This window comes from Lygodium microphyllum, chromosome 21 (genome assembly GCF_053477565.2).
Source record: "Lygodium microphyllum isolate KBCC chromosome 21, Lygodium_microphyllum_v1.1.10, whole genome shotgun sequence".
Classification (NCBI taxonomy): Eukaryota; Viridiplantae; Streptophyta; class Polypodiopsida; order Schizaeales; family Lygodiaceae; genus Lygodium; species Lygodium microphyllum.
The window spans coordinates 87,451,173-87,470,539 of record NC_141155.1 but is presented as its reverse complement, the minus strand read 5'-3'; the positions used below and the strand labels follow the sequence as shown (position 1 = coordinate 87,470,539).

General features: G+C 43.3%; 1 protein-coding gene across 3 annotated transcripts in view; it reads right to left on the bottom strand.

Annotated features, from left to right (window-relative positions):
• Window positions 1-7,451: 7,451 nt before the first annotated feature.
• TRP1 (tryptophan biosynthesis 1) overlaps window positions 7,452-19,367 on the bottom strand; it is a 115,466-nt gene continuing 103,550 nt past the window's right edge. For all 3 annotated transcript variants that reach the window (XM_087661723.1, XM_087661724.1, XM_087661725.1), the window contains one exon: window positions 7,452-7,941. In XM_087661723.1, the coding sequence (XP_087517849.1) occupies window positions 7,906-7,941 (36 nt within the window). In that variant the 3' untranslated portion in view covers window positions 7,452-7,905. The remainder of the gene's footprint in view (window positions 7,942-19,367) is intronic.

Genomic DNA, 19,367 nt, shown 5'->3' with positions numbered 1-19,367 from the left:
GCTAGTTCCATCTTAACGTCAGCCAAGTCTTGGTTCGTCTCGGTGGTTTTCTCCTTATCCTGGGATGATGAGACTGATCGCTTACTCGAGGCTGACGCTCTCTCTGAGCTTCGCGAGTTGGTCTCTTCTAGATTCGCGCTTCTGGAGCTCTGCTCCTTCAGCTGATTGTCAACTTGGATGGCTTCCTCAAAGACCCTAGCTAGTGCGTCTCGCTGCAAGCTCGAGTTGCCTACCAAAGCCTTATATAGTTCCTTGTTTTGAATCCCGCTTATGAATACAGTTGATACTACTCTTTTAGTCGGCCGCTCTCCAATAGGGATTCTCTTGAAGAGACTCCGCACATGGGTCACGTAATCGCGAATGTCATTCTTCTCTTTCTGCTTGACGTTCATCAAGCACACTAGTAGATTATCGGAGTATCCGGGCTCGGCAAATCTCTTAATGAAGATATCCTTGAGGCCATTGAAGTTGGCTCGCTCTGCGGTATCTAAGCTCATATATCACGTTCTACCCTTGTCGCCCAAGCAAAGCCTGAACGCTTGAGAGCGTTGAGTTAGGTCATTGAGGCCGTTGGCTTCGCAGACTTGCTCGAACTGCTCAGCAAAGCTGTATGGATCATCATGGGGTTGGTACTTATCGAGTTGTTTGGCAACAATAGGGATTTTAGACTGGCTCTTTGAGCCCTGGTTTGCTCCTAATCCTGCGAGCAGCGATGTCGCTAAAGCCGTGGCACTTTGCTCTGCAGCCGTGTTATCGAGCAGCCGCTTCATGAGAAGCTCACTCAGCGTTAAGTCTTCTTCTTGCGCTCTCTCATGGTCCGTTCGATTTTTTCTAGCCAGGTTCAGCACCCCCTGTACCTCTCGCAACTCCATGCTTTACCTTTGGCTCCTAGCCTGCTGATCCCTATTATATTCAGCCATGCTTTGCGGGTCAGCTTTCTCTCCTCTTCTAAATCTGCGATGATGGCGTCTGCTGTCCTACCGCGGTGCTCATACCGAGTATGAGCGTCGTAACTGCTGACTAGCTACTGAATAGCATTTGAAAAGACTCCTAGGTCCAATTCCTCGTTAGATCTGCGGTTTGAACTTTCTTCTGCCATTGTCGAGTTATCGTGCTCCACCAAGTTATCGATCAGGTTCAGTAGACTTGTCAAATCCACTTCGTCGACGCCCCTTGCTTGGTCCTACTTTTGTGCATTGATGGTTTGTCTGTCTTGGGTCCTCTCCTACTGGTGGGTTCCTTGAGTGGTTTATCTGGGTGAGTCCCTTCAGTTACTGAATACAATCCTCAATTTATGGCCACTTAATGTGTGTGTCTTTTTCTGTGCAGTTGTGCTCAATCAGGCTTTCAGTTTCCTTAAGTGTACTTCAAGTGCGAAAATTCACGGTGAGTGCAGCAACCAATTTCTAGGCGTCTTATGCACTCTCGCGTTGTTTCGGGCCTAATAGGCTTGTTGGTCAATTTTCTGGCCGTCTTGGCAGGGTTTAGGGTTTCCCTAATATGTTGCCTCGTTCGTTTTTTGTCCAATCAGGCTTTACAACTCAGCTGTTTCCGTCTAGGTCTCTGGGTCTAGCAACTACCTACTTCTAGCTGCTAAGCGGCTGCGCCCTACGATTTTGCATATTCCATGTGCCAGAATCAAGTTCTGAGCATCCTAAGGGCTTTCGACAGTTTGCGCTGCTGAGTTCTAGCCGGGTCAGGTTAAATTTCTAAAAATTTGGTAAAAACCTACACTCGGCCCAACTGGTTCGAATTGCAGGGTCCGAGTGGATCACTCGGATGGGCCGAGGTGCATGGGCCGAGGGCCGAATTTGAGACTTGGACAGAGTGGGCTCGGACGGGCTGAGGAGCGGACTCAAACGAAGTCACTCGGATAGATTGGCTCGAACGGGCCGAGTGGTCAATTCGAACGAGGTCGCTCGGACGGGCCGAGGGTCAAGTTTGATACGTTGCAGAGGGCCAAATTGGTCCACGGTTCGAATGGTAGACTCGGACGGGCCGAGTAGGTTTGGGCCGAGTGGGCCGATTAGGGTTTGGGCCGAGTGGGCCGAGGGCCGATTCTAGGACTCGGCCTAGAAGTGACCGTTTGGACTCGGGCCGAGTGCGTCGCACGTCGACAGCGCGAGTTTGATTTTGATCATTCCTTGTGATTTACTCAATCTTATCAAGCACAAACCTCCAGATCCTACCTAAGGGAATAAGGGAAGGGATTCATATACCTGGATAGAGTGGTGGGCTTGTCGTTGGTGCGATCGGATTAAATCGGGCAACAACTCTCTCTCTCTCTCTCTCTCTCTCTCTCTCTCTCTCTCTCTCCCTCTCTCCCTCTCTCCCTCTCTCTCTCTCTCTCTCTCTCTCTCTCTCTCTCTCTCTCTCTCTCTCTCTCTCTCTCTCTCTCTCTCTCACTGAAATGTCACAAATGAGCTCTCCCTTGGCCTTTTGGCTCTTATACCCCTTCTCGGGTATGGTGTTGGTGACCCCAATTACTCACTTTGCTAATCTTAGGCATCACAAGCAAGCTTCTTGCCATTTTTGCACGATTTTTGCCCTGTTTTGCCCTATTTTGCAACAGTAAACCCTACCCTTCTCCGATGCGATTTCCTAATCCTAACCTACTCTAAATACAACAAGAATCGAAAGCAAAACACTGAAATGATTTCTCCATGTTTCCTAATCATCAAACAAACAAAATAACCCAAAATACTTACTTGTTTTGAAGATCAAAAACACCCAAACTTCCTACCTATCTCAAGCTCCGTTTTGGGGATGAATCCCTTATTTCGATGCTCGATATGAGGCGCGTAAGTGCTCAAGCTTGAATCCATTGGTCCCGGCAACGGAACCAAAATGTGGAAGTTTTCGTTCAACCACCAAGACCCATGGACCGCTTTTTGTTTCAAGCGTTCCAAGCGAGCTCTAATGGTTATCTCTCACCTAGCCGATGCGCGGCGATCCTACGAGTGTAGTAAGCTTACCTTAATGCCGATATGAGTTGCCTCCTCTCTCACGCACGCCGGTAGCTCCACAATCCTAGATGCAAGCTCAAGCATCCTCAAGCCTCCACCTCCAAGCTCCATCCTCCATAGCCGTGCGCACAAGAAGAGAGAAGAGAAGAAAAGAAGAGAAGAGGAGATGGTGAAGAGCTTCACCCTCTTGATCCCTCACTCTCACACTCCCTCTCTCAAGAGCACACACAAGCAAGAAGATGAGAAGGAGAGAAGAAGAAGACTCTTGTTGCCACACACCAAAAGAATGAGCTCTTATTCACTTTTTGAACTTTATATATAGAAACCCTAAAATCCCATGGACATCCATCCCTTTTTTACATGACCGGCCATTGTGGCAAGGTCCTTTTTCCATTTCCCTCTTCTAGCCTTATGCCTCTAGCCTACGCCCATCTAATATTTTACAATCGGCTGAGAAAGCCTGGCGCTCTTTTACAAGAGTTTTCCAAGTTTTTTGAGACGCCTTTTCATTTAAAGTTGTGCTTTTTGCCCGATTCATCTTTAGAGACCGCCTACATACATGTCTTTGCTCTTTTTCCATCTTCCTTTTGCTTTTTCTTTTATTTTTTTGCCATCTCAACTTGGGGTTAACACTTACAAGGAAACATGGATGCATTGCAAGCATTTTGAGTGGATAAAGGATTGATAGTGAACCTTTTGAAGACCAAGGTCATGGTGTTTAAGACCACACAAGCTTGGGTAATGAAGCAGGACATGAGTTTACTCTTGGAGGGGATATTGTTAAGTACACTAGATCCTATGTTTATCTAGGGATCACATTTACATGACCTATATTTTCATTATGAGATGCAATAATTACTAGATTGGATAGAGGTTATATAACACTTGGGGCACTTCATAGAAAAGGTGCATATGCTCAATTCCAAGAACTTCAGACCAAGTTATGGCTATTTGATACATTGGTTACCCTAGCCCTACTATATGCATCCCCAATATGGGGGCCAAGTCTTTACAAAAGATGTAGAAAGGTATGGAGAGGCCACTAGTGATGATGATTGCTCACATGATATGAAGCAAACCGTCAGTACTTCATGAAATTATTAGAGCATAGATTGGAGCAACATCCATGGTCATAGAGCATTATTTCAATTAGTAACTTGCTTAGAGAGAGATGTATTATATGTTACAAGATTAGAGGGACATTTCATTGCCTTGTTCAAGAGGGGTTTGGGCCTCTATGCAAGGCGATGGAGTACAAGGATTAGAGTTGATTAGGACCATTCTTATTAGAGCTCCATACATACAAAGAGAAGCTTCTGAGGAGCAAGACAAAGACAAAGGCTAAGTTGGCAAGCTAGCGGGTTCTTAGAGATTTTTTCAATGTTAGCTCTAGGGTTAGCTTACTAGATGTTGCCACTATATATGCTACCATTGCAACTACTACCACTACAACAATGCCATTACATTATCCACAGGTTAAAGGGATCACTGTAGACCAAACAACCACATTGTAGAGCACAACACTGACCACGTCAATGTGCCCGACATCCTTATCTCCAATAGATTTGAGCCATCATCGCTTACCACCATAGATGAGTATGTCTTCTTAGTAGACTCCATATCTTGAACCACCCCTAATAGATATTCTTGCCTCAAGGAGAGTACATTGTTTCTAGAGAGTCATATTAATCAAGGTGGCATCTTACAAGTTAGCTAAAGGATCATCCAAAGATCATTTTGTACATGATGATAGCCTATACTTGCAATAGTCATAGTCATTTTCATTTTCATTGTTGTACTTCAATCTAGACAAAATGGTTAGATGTACTCATTTCTTTGTCTCATAGGCCATTTTGGCTTTTTGAAGATGTAGATATATATATATATATATCTCCCCTCTCCAACATTTCATCCACAATCACTACTAGCATTTTTCATCATTACTAGCATTCTTTTATCAACGGCCCCCATGTCAAAGTTTCATTAGTAGCTTATTCTTCAACTTTTCGATCAACTCTCTCTCTCTCTCTCTCTCTCTCTCTCTCTCTCTCTCTCTCTCTCTCTCTCTCTCTCTCTCTCTCTCTCTCTCTCTCTCTCTCTCTCTCTCTCCCCAACTTGTCAAATCTTTGCATAATCATTTTGGTCTCTGGCTCATTAAGCTTCTACTCTAGCTTTTTAGGTCTCTAATAGTCTACCTACACATGTCTCTTGATAGGTGAACCTTACCTTGCATATCCCTTTCTTATTTCCTTTCTTTTCCATCCCATCCACATATTCTCCCCTTTTCATAAATAGTCTTGTTCACGTTGAGAGGCTAATTGATTTTGAATATTCTCCACCATCTTCTTGTAGGGTGCAACCGCAACACTTAGGGGTCAAGATTAGACCTAAGCTCTTATCCTAACAGTAAGAACCCAAAGACTCTCTTAGCAATCTTGGAATTACCACCCAAGTCAAATCAAGTCAAGCTCATGAACGGAGTTCTTATATTAAGGAGTTCACAACTTGGCAACTCGCTTGCCAAAGTGTTTGCATGCTTAGCAAAACTAGAGGGAAAGATGGAAACAGAACTAGATGCAACGAATGAAAATATTGAATATAAATTTTAGGAAGCAACAATCAAAGTCCAACATGGAGTGTTAAAAGAAATTAAAACAAGAAAGGAGGTAGATCAACAAGTACATGAGGAAATTATAACAAGAAATGAGATAGATCAACAAGATATGACAAACACCATCTTTTCAGCAATTAATGAAGCTCTACTACAAAAGAAGATCACATTCCATGCACATATAGGCAACCTCCCTAAGGGATGGCATGAAGAGCAAGAGAAACTACTTGATCAAGAGCGTCGAGAATGCTCAAAGTCATACATGCTAGAGACAAAAACTAAGGCCAATATTGAAAGAATATAGATTCAACTGGTTGGTACCATAACGAGTCATCAAACAAGGAAAGAATCAAGCAACTTTCAAGTTTGGAAACATAAAAAAATGAAGTATTAAAGCAATCAAATGTTTCAAGCGAATTAGACTATGGATCATATATGAGCTAACACTAATATAACTCAAAGTGGGACCAAGCAAAATTACCAATGTAAAGGCAACCAGAAAAGAGGACAAATGGGCAATTTGTAAAGGTGGAAAAGTCATCGTAGAAACACTAAGTTACATTTGAGTCATGATAAGTAACTTGATAGCATTAGTGGTTGATTTTCTTTTAGGCATTGATAACACCTTGCCCATGGGTTTCTTTTTGTGTTCATGGCTCCCCCAAGTGGATTGTAGCTGAAAACTTTGAATTGTATCTTTGTCCTATACACCTTGATGATATCTAAAAAAACCTCTCTCTCTCTCTCTCTCTCTCTCTCTCTCTCTCTCTCTCTCTCTCTCTCATATCAGACAATCCCCTCTTGTCACATAACCACCCATTTTGTGTCAAAGACTCCAATCAATCTCTCACACACTACCCAAAACCCTAGTTTAGACACTAACAAACTCTACATGTAAGCTTCCATCACCTTCTCCTTTAAGGGCAACCCCCCGTGCGAGGGCAATACCTAGAAGAGAAAGTTAGACCAAAGTTTTAGGCCTAGCTTCAACCTTTTTGAGGGTCCTCACAACATTGTCGAAGCAATAGGAATATCTATGCCAATGAGTTTGCAGCTTGGAAGCAAAGAACACAGTATTGAAGGATTGATTGGCCAAAAAGTATACACACTTAGCCAAGCTAGAGAAAAAGTTGGAGACAGATATAACAACCATTAAGAAGATTGAAGATGAGGTCAAGGAAATCCAAAAGGTGCAAAGGGAAATCCAAACAAGGAGGCAAATAAACTAGATATGGCACATACTATCTTTTTGGTAGTCAATGAAGTTAGATTGAAAAGGAATATGGCATCACATGCATGCCTATGAGGCCTTTGTGATGGGTGACATGAAGATGAACAAGATTAACCGGATGATGAAGAGTACCAAGAATATTCAAAGTCATGCAAACAACTTTGGTGTTTGGGAGATATAGTAAGATAAAGTTGAAGAATTAAAGCAATCAAAATGTTTAAAGGGTATAAGAATGTGAATCAGAGATGAATTTACACCAACACAACTCAAAGTATAGCCGAGTGGAGTTGTGAAGATAAGAGGCTAGGAAAGAGAGAAAAACGGGCACGGCAGATTATCAAGGTGCATAGAGGAGTTCATAAAGCCTGAGCACTAAGGTGGCTGAGGGTCATTATGTATTTAGTAACTCTTGTAGCTTCAGCAATTGGGTTTTCTTTTATCTTGATTTTTTTCATTTTGTCGTATGTGCCTTTGAGGTGTCTTAAAGGATCTACCTACCCCCCTCTCTCTCTCTCTCTCTCTCTCTCTCTCTCTCTCTCTCTCTCCAAAAAAAAAAAAAAGGCCAGGCCTCCATGACTCCTTTCACCTTGTTTTGACAAAAAAACATATAGAAACAACACTTTTTAATGCAGTCTGCCAGATATGACAGCATGGGAATATGACTTCATTTCTTAAAATCATGCTGCTGCATAGCATGTAAGTTGGAAATTATATATGATTTTGTCATTGTCTTTACAAGCAACCGAATGAGCATTTAGTTCTTCAGTCTGAAAGATTCAAACTGTTCAACACAGGCTTTTTCGAGTAAATTATGGCCATAAAAGCCAGCATCCTGAGGGAGATGGAACTCACTGCACCCTTTTCTGGGGATTCCATCTTCATTTATAAGGGTTAAGAGTCATTTGTCTATCTTATACCCACACAGTAGCATGTTAAGAGATTCTTGAATACTCTGCAGAGACTTTCAAAACCTTGAGAAATATCTAAAAATGAACCAACAACTCTTACTATCAAGTAAAACATATTGAAATTGAAGTCCAACACTGATAGGAATGCAAAATTTTGTGTAGAATGCAGTCCTGATGATTTATCCTCCATTATCTGAAGGCCAGCTCATCCACTTCCTTCAGCTCCTGTTTCAGATAATGTATGAGAAATAAGAATAGAAAGGGATAATGCAGTGCCAACTCTTATGACCATCAAATCTCACCTAGCTGTTTTCTTATTACATTGGACATTCAATAAGATTTTTATCATTTTTAGCAGCCCTCCTAACTCTTACCATCCTACAATACGCAGATGCTTATTCATTTATTTCATTGTCAATGAAAGGTTACTTGCAAGCTCAGAAGTCCTACCCTAGTCCCATAGTTTGCTTTTAGGTTTTCGGTTAATGTAGAAGTTGTGGTATTCAATGTTCAACAACTATTGCTCTAGCTTGGCTCTAGAGTTCCATCATCTCACACCTGCAAAAGTTTGCTTAGATCAATTGCAAGAAAATTCATTGCTAGCGAGGCCCTAGGCATCTCTTGAAGGGTGAAGTCCGAGTGGAAGCACAAGCAAGAGAGATGCGATCCACGGAGGATGATGCAAGAGAGCAAGAGAGAGAGACACAAGATGTAAAGAATAAACTGACAACGATGGGCACACACCCCTCCCCCCCCCCCCCCCCCCAATGTACAGGTATGTCGTAAATACAGAGCAGCGTAGGCATAGGTACCTCCCACTTAAAGGTAAATGTGCCTCTAGTAAGGAGAGAGCAAGAAAAAAAAAGTAATGAAGTACAAATGTACATAAAGTGCAACAAGATGAGGAATAGACCTCATCTCATCCTACGCCCATCATCTTCGTAAAGAAGGAAAAACGTTTCACTGAGAGACTTTTAGCAAGCAGATATGCAAGATCTTGTCAGTCGAAGCTCAGCAAACTTGTCCTCTATCACCTCCCTAATGAAGTGAGGGTACCTCAATGTGCTTTATTTGCACATGGAAGGCCAAATTCTTGGCCAACTGAATAGCACTCATAGAATTAGAATGCAATGTAGGAGTAACAGTAATACCAAGGTTTGCCACCAAAGGGCCTAACCATAGGAACTCCTTGCAAGCCTTGGTGACCACCATATACTTTGTCTCATTAGTAGATAAGGCCGCATATTTTTGCACCTTGGACATCTAAGAAATAGCATCTCCAACAAAAGTGAAGACATATCCAGAGGTAGACTTCCTCCTATCTGTATGTCCTGCATAGTCGGAGTCCATGTAACCCACCATTGTAATATCTTGGCCACCACAGCAAATGCACATATCTGCAATGTCTTTAAGGTACCTCATGGTACCCTTCACTGCGTCCCAATGTCATCGGCCAAGTGTAGCCATATAGCATGCCACAACTCCGACTGCAAATGCTATGTTAGAGAGAGTGGCTATCATGGCATACATCAAATTGTCCATTGCGAATGCATAAAGGATCTTAGCCATCTCGGCCTTCTACTCATCGAACTGGGAACAATTGACCTGATTGACCTTCATATGGAAAGAAAAAGGACAGCCAATAGGCTTAACATCATGCATATAGAATTGCTCCAACACCTTCTGAATGTGCGCCTCCTATGACAAATAAAGGAGCCCCTAAGAACGATCTCATGTAATGCGTATACCAAGAATATATGAGGCATGCTTTGTATCCTTTATCTCAAAGCTTGAGTCTTCAAATCATCGAGCTCATCATGAGCTCTTCTAACAATCAACATATTATCAACATAAAGTACCAAGATAATAAGGTGGTCATCACGAGCCTTCTTTTGCTAGGAATATCTAGATAACAACTGAGATATGTAAAAGCAACTAGCAGTGAATAGGCATACAACCGGTACTAAAGTCTGTCATAAACTCAAGGGTGTTAAAAACCAATACATCTCATAGGCATACACATCATATATATAAGAGATCTCAAGATTAAGTATAGAGATCTGCCAAATACATGAGAGTAATGAAGCTCAAGACATAACCAAGGAGCATGTATACATCACTAGATCCTGCTGATAGAGGTAAGTGTTGGTGTCCAAAGCATTTAAATCAAATCATCCCACTAGAAAGTGTAACTGTATCCACGACTATCCAAGAGAGCATGTACATAAGGCAACAGTTCCACTATCTCAGTAAACCAAGCTCAACAACATAGAAAAATCCAAAGCTCTAATGCAATGTATCCAAATAAATGCAAATAACTTAAATAGGTGCCCAAAGACATAAGTCAATACATCTGGAAACATAAAATCCAATGAGTCTTCAAACTCATAAAATAACAATCACTAAAGTAACTGAATTAGGTAGCCAAAGCTCGAAGATATCAAATGTAGCTCAAATCAAGTACCAAATCGTTTCATAATCATATCCAGATCCAAGCATCAATATATTCAAGTGGCATACCCGTAGAGCATATAGACTTCAAATGCATAAAGCTTACTCTTAATAGCTTGTTGTCCAAACGGTTATTACAGCAATGAACCTTTGCAAAACAAAGCTAATCAAGCTCTAAACAATCCAAGAAACATCCCAAAGCATAGTCATAACATCCGGGCACCAAAATATCACCATCAAAGCATTAAACTTATAAAGCTCATTGTTTACTGTACAGATGATATACAACATGTCTATACCAAACTCTGAGTCAATGGCTGAGCAAGCCGAACAATGCCAGAATAAATGCCAAGGAGTGTATCAAGTGCCATGAGCAAACAATGGTTGAACTGAGCGAAGTGTGACATGTAGAGAGCAGCCCACAAAATGCAACGAAAATTGCGGGTTGTTCCTTGCTCTCTTCCTTGGTGCTACCGATCACAACAAAGCCTCAAGCAATGCCCAAACAACCTCTTTAAAGTTCCAAAATAACCTTCTAAACCTTGGATTAGATGGAGACTTGATGCGTACCTCAAGGTGAAAAAACCATGGCTACCATGAAACCTTGACTTGAAGCTTTGTCACCGGTTGAAGTGAATAATGAAGAAGCCTCAAGCAATGCCCAAGCAACCTCTTTAAAGTTCCAAAATAACCTTCTAAACCTTGGATTAGATGGAGACTTGATGCGTACCTCAAGGTGAAAAAACCATGGCTACCATGAAACCTTGACTTGAAGCTTTGTCACCGGTTGAAGTGAATAATGAAGAAGCTCCTCGAATAATATGCTTTGATACCACCAATTGAAGGGTTAAGCCCGAGTGGAAGCATGAGCAAGTGAAAGCAAGAGAGAAGCAAGCTATGGTGGATGGTGCAAGAAAGCAAAAGAGAGATACACAAGATGTGGGGACTCCAACATTCACAATGTGTGACAACCTTAACTTATACTGAAAGAATAAAGAATAAAGTCACTCAAGCTCTGTATGGATTGTGCTTCTACATGTGATTCCCTAAGCTTAGTGGTGAACCCTCACACATGCGATGTCACTAGGATGTAGTCTTGAATTGTGCCTCAATGTTGTATCTTTCGATATCATGAATACAAAGATTCCTTATTGATATATCTTGTGTGCCTTTCCGTTGTGCCATTTGTATACCTCATGATAGGTTATGACTTAAGTCTCATGAAGGTTTGTAACACTTGGCATTAGAGCAACTCTAGCATAGAACATACCAGCTTGAGAGAGAAGCAAACTCACAGATGCAAAGAAGATCCTACCGCAACGCGACACGTAATGTGACACAAAAACCCCGACATGACACAACACAGTGTGACGCTCCCTAAGAGTAGTACCTGCTAAAAAGTGAAAGTGAACCTAATGTGCCAACAAAGTTGAGAGGGAATCGTAACGCGATAGAGATGCGCGGCACACCATTCAAACCAACTACACGGAGAAAGCTTTGGAATGACACTTTTTTTAAAGAGAAGAATGAGCTATCTCAATGGCTAAAGACTACATACAAGGAGTTGCAGTTCAAATAGGTGAAGCACACATGGGACTCACAAAGAAATAGATGTGCTATGCAACTTGGAAGAGAAGACTAAAGAGCTGGATGAAAAATTGGAGGTTGACTACCAGTTAATCACGGTGCGAGAAAGAGCCATGTAGTGGCAATTGAAGATGGCCCAAGGCCTCAAGACAAAGCTGCAATGAGAAATCATGCTGAGGTGAGACTGGGAGACTGCCTCCGGATTTGAAGAAAGAGTAGGCTAAACCATACTTGGCATATGAGAGCCGAAAGAGTCCAAGAGTTGAAGAATGGAATAAAGCCAACCAAAGAAGAGCAAAAAAACCAAGAGAAACCAAAAGAGAACCAAGGAAAGGAGAAACATGTGATAGAAAAAAAGAGTTTTGGTCAGATAACGAAGAAGAAGAAGAGTACCGACAACCAAGAGTTGACTGCTACAAACCCGAAGGCTACTATGAAGAAGGCTACTCCGAAGATCAATACCCTTAAGACTACTACCCAAAAGAATGTGGAAACTACTACCCTAACGAATATCCTACCGACTACCACCCAAAAAAAAGAATACCTCTACAACAACTACCCCTACCCCGAAGGAGTTCAAGAAGAAGAAAAAGAGATAGAATACTATATGAAAGGAGGAGAATGGAAGGTGGATATGAGTTCAAAGATAGAAACCATTTTGAAGGAGTTAAGATACAAAAAGGAAGATGAAGATAGGTGGACATGTCAGAAGAATAAGCCCTTGTACCCACAGGTTGTAGCTCAACTTGCCAATCATATAAGAGATAGAGCTTGAGAAGGGGGAGGAGAGGCTTGATACCAATCAAGAAACCCCTCTGTCCATTGAGATTGAGGGTGAGGCTAGGACAACGCCCTCCTTTGAGGCACATGATGTCTTTGATGAAGATGCTAATGAGGATATAGATGAAAAGATAGACTTGGAAGATAAGAATGGAAGGGTAAAAGCACCTTTGCCAAGGCATCCACTACATAAAGCCAACACTTCAACCTTAGAAGAAGAGTTAGCCAAAGAAAAAGAGAAAAAGGAAGAGTTAGAAGAAAACGAAGAAGACAAGGGAAAGGATGAGCTTAGCCTTAAACAGAAAAAAGATGGAAGAGAGAATCGATAAAACAATATGAGAAGAAACAAGTAGAAGAAAATAAGAAGAAAAAAGGTACTGAGCAAGTAGAAAGGGGCGAAGGAGCCAACCTAGTTGAGAAAGTATGGAGAGCTAGAAAGCCAAAGGAAGAAGATGCAAAACAAGAAGAGCAAAACAAAGATAGATCTAGGCATCATGGCTAAGGAAGAAAAGATAGAAGATGAGCTAAACTTACACAAGAAGAAGGTAGAAGAAGAACAAAAGGGAGATCTAGGCAAAGAAGGCTAAAAAGAAGAAGGAAAGATAGAGAAAGAAGAGAATGAGAATGAGAATAATAAGAAGGTGAAACAAGACGGCAAAAAATCATTGTAACAAGGGATGCTCATCTCGGGTCCACGGGGTGCCCGAGCACCGTTCCGAGACATGATGCCCATGCAAGACATGGAAGCAGAATGGGCGACATCCCCGTGTTGTGCTAAGAAATGCACTTAGCCACTTAAACAGCCCCAAAACATGCTTATTTTAGCCAAAACCCTAAAATGGGGAGTGGATCGAGAAAGTTAAGTGGGAGAGGATCTAGAACCCTAATTTTCTATAAATTGGCAACCAGCCCTCCACTCTTCTACAATCTCGTTTTTGCAGGTTTCAGGTGTTACCAGCTTGCTGCCCACACCCCGGTCACGGAGGACATCTCAGCCATTGCTGTCCATCACTATTCCCTACAGTCTGGCGCCTGTTTCCAAACCTCCACATGCTGATTGCTGCTGTTTTTGCCTGGCGACTGATTGCTGTTTATCTGCACTACTGTCGTACAGCCTACCACGCCAGCAAACTGATGCGTTTGCAGGCTCCAGCTGCTGCCCTGGCAGTTTTCTCTCTCATGTCTGCAGTCGCTGCAGTCTTCCTCTCTCCTGCAGGCTGTCCTGCCTGCGTTTTCACTCTTTCTCTCTCCTACAGGCTTCGTTTTTAGTCTTTCTCTCTCCTGCAGGTTGTCCTGCCTGCGTTTTCAGTCTTTCTCTCTTGCAAGCTCCGTTTTTACTTTTTCTCTCTCATGCAAGCTCTGTTTTTAGTATTTCTCTCTCCTCACTACTGTCTGCATCAGATCCAGCTTCTCATTGCTGCATTTCTTGGTGTTCGATATCCGGAGGCTACCTTGCTGAGATTTGGGATCCGTTCAAAGCACACTCTCCAGCTCATTACCCCTGCCCTGATCCTAGAGATACAAGAGTTCGAGGTTCAGTATTCATTCACTGCATAGTGTGTGTTTGCTGCATGAGCATCGTATTATTAGTAGGCATATCATTTCATTTATTCACTGTGTTTATTGTCTCTGAGTTACTCTAACCCTAACCCTAACTGTGTTCTTTTTATCAGTCTGTGCTTTGTCGTACGGTTTCTATTTATGTTTCTGTGTTAGGGCATTTTTCTTTACATGGCATCAGAGCCGGGTACTCTTTGAGAAATCTATGCCTTTGATCTGAAAGCTCTTCGCAAGAAGCAAGAACAACAGTAGGTTCAAATGACTTCGAACACATCAATACCGATTCTGTCTCCAAATCAGCCTATACCGAGAACCGAGTGAGAGTGGGCCAATCAACTTGCTCCACAAAGTTCCGACATAGTGGGAGAAACATCTGAGTACATGGAAGAAAAGATAGGCAAGTTGACCTCTGAGGAATATAAACTGATCATAGCCTATCGACAAAAGAAGATTGAGGAGCTCGACCGAAGGATTGCCCTTCAAGAAAAGCTTCTGAATGAAGGTATGCATGGATTTCACTCTTCAGATGTTGCGCGTAAGTCTAATGATGTTGCAGGGCCGTCGAGACCTCCATCAGGGATGGGCCCCCCTCTTGGAGAGCAAGATCCGGAGTATGTTCCATTTTTTCAGACTCTTTCATCCTCTTCGGTGCAAGGTACTTTTGATTCGTCTTTTATGCCTTTTTCTTTTACCTCTTCTGTTTTACAATATACTAGTGGAGATCATGTGGAAGAAAGAGTACAGTCTGTTGACTATGGAAAAGGTCCTCTAGAGGACCAATTCTTGTATGTTAACACACGTTGCGGGGATTATAAGAAAAAGCTAGGTATCTCTTCTTCTATCCTTCCTTCTTTTCCGTCTACTTCACATAATCAGAATGAATTGGGTGTTCCTTTCACTTCATTACATGGTTTATCATCATCTTCACAGTTTCATTTTCAGTCTTTAAATGATAAAAATGAACAAAAAGAATCTGCACCTCATACACCTCACTTTCAAAACCCACCCATCCCACCACCTTCTTCCGCTGCTTCACCACTTCCATTTACACCATTTACATTTCCATTTCAGACACCTCATGTCACACCGCACAACACTGTGGGGGGTTATGGAAACATAGGCACATCCTTTAGGACCTCATCCTTCCCTCAGTCGGGTGGTGTTCCACCTACCTCATACACACTTTCGGTATCATTGCAGCCTGGGTATCCCACTCAATCTCTCCCGAGTGTAGATCAGTTGCCTCCACAGTTTGCCTCCATGGCATTGCCTAGTGGACCTTCTGGTCATCTTGCTGTGTCCCAGCCTTACTTTGGACAAGGCTACTGTGTCCCAGTGCCTCCACCTACACTAGCACCTTATGGAAACATTCATGTTCCAGTGCCTCCGCATCAATCGGCAGTCATTGGATACTCACAACCTACTTCTGCCTACCCACCTCTTCCCTCTCCTTCTTACTCTTATCAGATACTCTCACCTCCACCATCTTTTCCACCACCATCTTTCCCACAATCATCTTACTCCACCCACCCGACACCTCATGGTTCTAGCTCATCTTCTGCCAAGAATGCATTTAATGACAAGACTCAATTTAACGAGTCAAACTTTACTACTTGGTCGAATTTGATGAGACATGTCCTTGATTCACAGAACCTATGGGATCTAGTGCAGGGGTTGGAACCCCAACCCGATCCCACATTTGTTCCATACGAGGTCGTCCGCTCATGGAAGGCTAGGAATGCCTCCGCTATTGTCGAGCTGATGCAAGGCTTATTGCCAGAGTTTCATTCTCAGCTTCAACATTTTGACTTAGCGTGAGAGCGATGAGCACACTTGACTGACCGCTATGCGGCTCGAGATAGGACCCATCGTATTAATCTTGACCATGAGCTTCAGCTTTTCAAAATCACTGACCGGGATGACTTGAAAGTCAAGTTGGCTGAGTATTGGCGTCTCCTTGCTGAATTCTCCACTACGGGGACTCCCAAGTCCTTTGACAATTAGGTCACATTGTTCCTAAATAAACTCCCCAAGAAATACTTCAATTTTGTGGAAGGAATGGTTTCAAAGCCTACCATGCCTAAATTCTATAAATTTGAGTGTCAACTATTGCGTTACGCACGGTTGTTCGATTAGTTTCGTATGAATTCCTCTTCAGAGGGGGCTCTTCTTGCTCATTCTCAAAAAGGGCAACAAGGGAAGGGCAAACCAAACCAAACCTCCACTCAAAATCAAATTCAAATTCAAAAGCTAAATCAATTTGGGAATTCTCAAGGAAACTCCCAGTCACAACTCAAACCTAGGTGGTAGAATGTACCTAAAAAGAATAGGTATTGTCAACATTGTCAAAAGGCTGGCCATTTCGACGACGAGTGTCGATCAAAGGCACGAGGCATAGCATCAAAACCTAAGTCTCAGACCCCCGCCCCTCAGTCGGGCAGCCCCCAGCAGGGGAGGTAGGGTGATGGCAAGGGGCAGTTTAAAGGTCAAACTCACACTGCCACCGCACAGTCATCTCAATCGACAACGTTCTCAACTCCAAAGGGCTTGTCTGATTGGTCTGCAGAGGCCCATATCGTCTCCATAGAGACATCAAATGCGAGTTTCATCCACATCTGTGAGTTGTCTCCCAACGAGGTTGTTGCAGAGGCCCACTCGTCACAGCCGAGCACTTCAGCTCCAGTTTGGATTGTGGACAATAAAGCTACACATCACATGACTCCTATAGAGGACATTTTCCGTACCCGAGTTCCTGCAGCCGGGCGGGTTCGTGTAGGTAATAACTCCTCCGTCAAGATTTAAGCTCAAGGTTGCGTTAGTTTTGCCACTAACAAGGGTCTGGATCTGGCTTCGCTGGACAATGTATATCATGTCTCTCAACTTGGGGTGAACTTGTTATCTCTTCAGCAGCTTTGCCGAATGGGGCAAGCAGTTTTCTTTACAGCAACCACAGTCAAGGTCCTTGACTCTTTGACCGGTTTAGTGATTGCTCACGGTGAGGCACAGCCTAATGGCCTATACCACATGACACGCTTTTTGACCGAGCCGACCGCCGAAGGCTCCGTGTTCCATAGCTTCCAAGCCTTAGCCACATCTCGAGAGCCTACGCACAATGAGCGTCTTTGGCATTTTTGCTTAGGGCATCTTGGTTATGACTCACTTTATGAGTTGTCACGCCGTGAGCTAGTTAAGGGCCTTCCACGCCTGAAGCTAGCTTGAGATGTCTGTAAAGCCTGTCAGCTCGGGAAGTAGCACTATACCCCATTTCCTCGGCAATCTACACATAGAGCTGAGGAGCCTCTTAGATTGATTCACGTTGATCTTTGTGGACCGACATCCACTGCTGCTTTGAACGACGTGCAATACTTCTTTTTGATAGTGGATGATCATTCTTGATACATGTGGGTGTACTTCCTCAAGCATAAGTAAAATGCTTTCACATATTTTTCTGCTTGGGTACTGTTGGTTCATAACCAGACTGGTCGTCGTGTTGGGTGCATGAGGAGTGATAGCGGTGGTGAGTTTATCTCCCACGAGTTTTCCAAGTTTCTATAGAAGCATGGGATTTCTCGCCAGCTCACCTCTACCAACTACCCCTCGCAGAATGGAGTCGTAAAGCGTAGGAACCGCACAGTCATGGAAATGGCACGCTCTATGCTGTTTGCAATAGAGCTTCCTGAGCGCCTTTGGGTCGAGGCTGTTAACACTTCGGTGTATATCCTCAACTGGTGCCCGACTGCAGCTCTTCCTCAGAAGACCCCATATGAGGCATTTTTTGGCTCTCGGCTTGTTATTTTCCATTTCAGAGTCTTCGGGTGTCGTGCGTACACACATATGCCTGATGACAAGATAGAAAAGCTTACTCCCCAAGCTAATCTCCTTATGTTTGTGGGATATTTCTCTGAAGCGAAAGCCTATCGTTTGTTCGATCCTCGGACAAACAAGGTGATCGTTAGGCGGGATGTCGTCTTTGACAAGAGGGATATTGTGCAGTCTTCTGCATCGGATTCTGATCTGCTTCCTTCTTCCACATCATCAGAGATTATGCCTACTGAGCTTGGTCTACTTCCTGCTCCTGACATTCTCGCAGTTTCTTCACCTCCCAGGCCCCCTTCGCGAGACCCGTTACCTCGCTGGTACCAGCAGACCATGCGGGATTCGAGGATCCTACCACCAGATTTCACTCCGGAGGGACCTAGATGATCTGCCCAGCTTGCTCCTCAGGCATCATTTGCATCGCTGTTTATAGCTGATTACATAGCGCATTCTAAGCCGAATACCTGGCAGAAGGCTCTTCAGCACCATCAATGACGAGAGACTATGGAAAGGGAGCTAGAGAGTATTGACCAAAATGAGACTTGGACATTGGTGGATCGTCTGAGCCACAAGAAAGTCATCGGGACAAAGTGGATTTTTCGGACAAAGCTAAAAGCTGATGGGACTTTAGACAAGAACAAGGCTCGCCTTGTAGTGCAGGGGTTTCGACAGAAGCACGACATTGATTATGAAGAAACCTTTGCCCCTAATGCACGGTTGACTTCCTTTCGGTTGCTACTCGCGCTCGCCGCTCACCACGGCTGGCCGATATGTCAGATGGATGTCAAGAGTGCCTTCTTGAACGAATACTTGGAGGAGAAAGTCTATGTGAAGCAGCCACCAAGCTTTCCCTCAAGGAACCCTAGGGATACAGTATTCTGCTTGCAGAAAGCTCTTTATGGGCTGAAGCAAGCGCCGCGGTCTTGGTTCCATAGAATGGATGAGTTCTTACAGACTCATGGATACCATTCTACCCCTTATGACCCGAACTTATATGTTCGATCCACTCCAGAGGGGGTTAGCTATATCCTGCTATATGTTGATGACTTACTCATCACAAGTTCAGATTCTGCTACCATAGCGGAAATTAAGGCTAAGCTTAAAGCTACATTTGAAATGACAGACCTTAGTTTGTTGTCTTATTTTTTGGGGATGGAGGTAGTTCGTTCTAGAGGATGTTTTTTTTGTGTCACAACGGAAGTACGCACTTCAACTTGTGGAACAGTACACTTTGGATCAGACAAGGCCAGTGGCCACGCCTATTGATCCTACTGTCCACTTGTCGAAGGATACCCTAGGATAGCCCTTCAATGCACACACCTATCGTTCTGTTGTAGGAAAACTTCTTTGGTTAATTCACACTAGGCCAGATTTAGCTTACTCAGTTAGCATACTCAGTCAGTATTTCACAGCACCTAGGATGTCACATTGGATTATATGTCTTCGTGTGTTGCGTT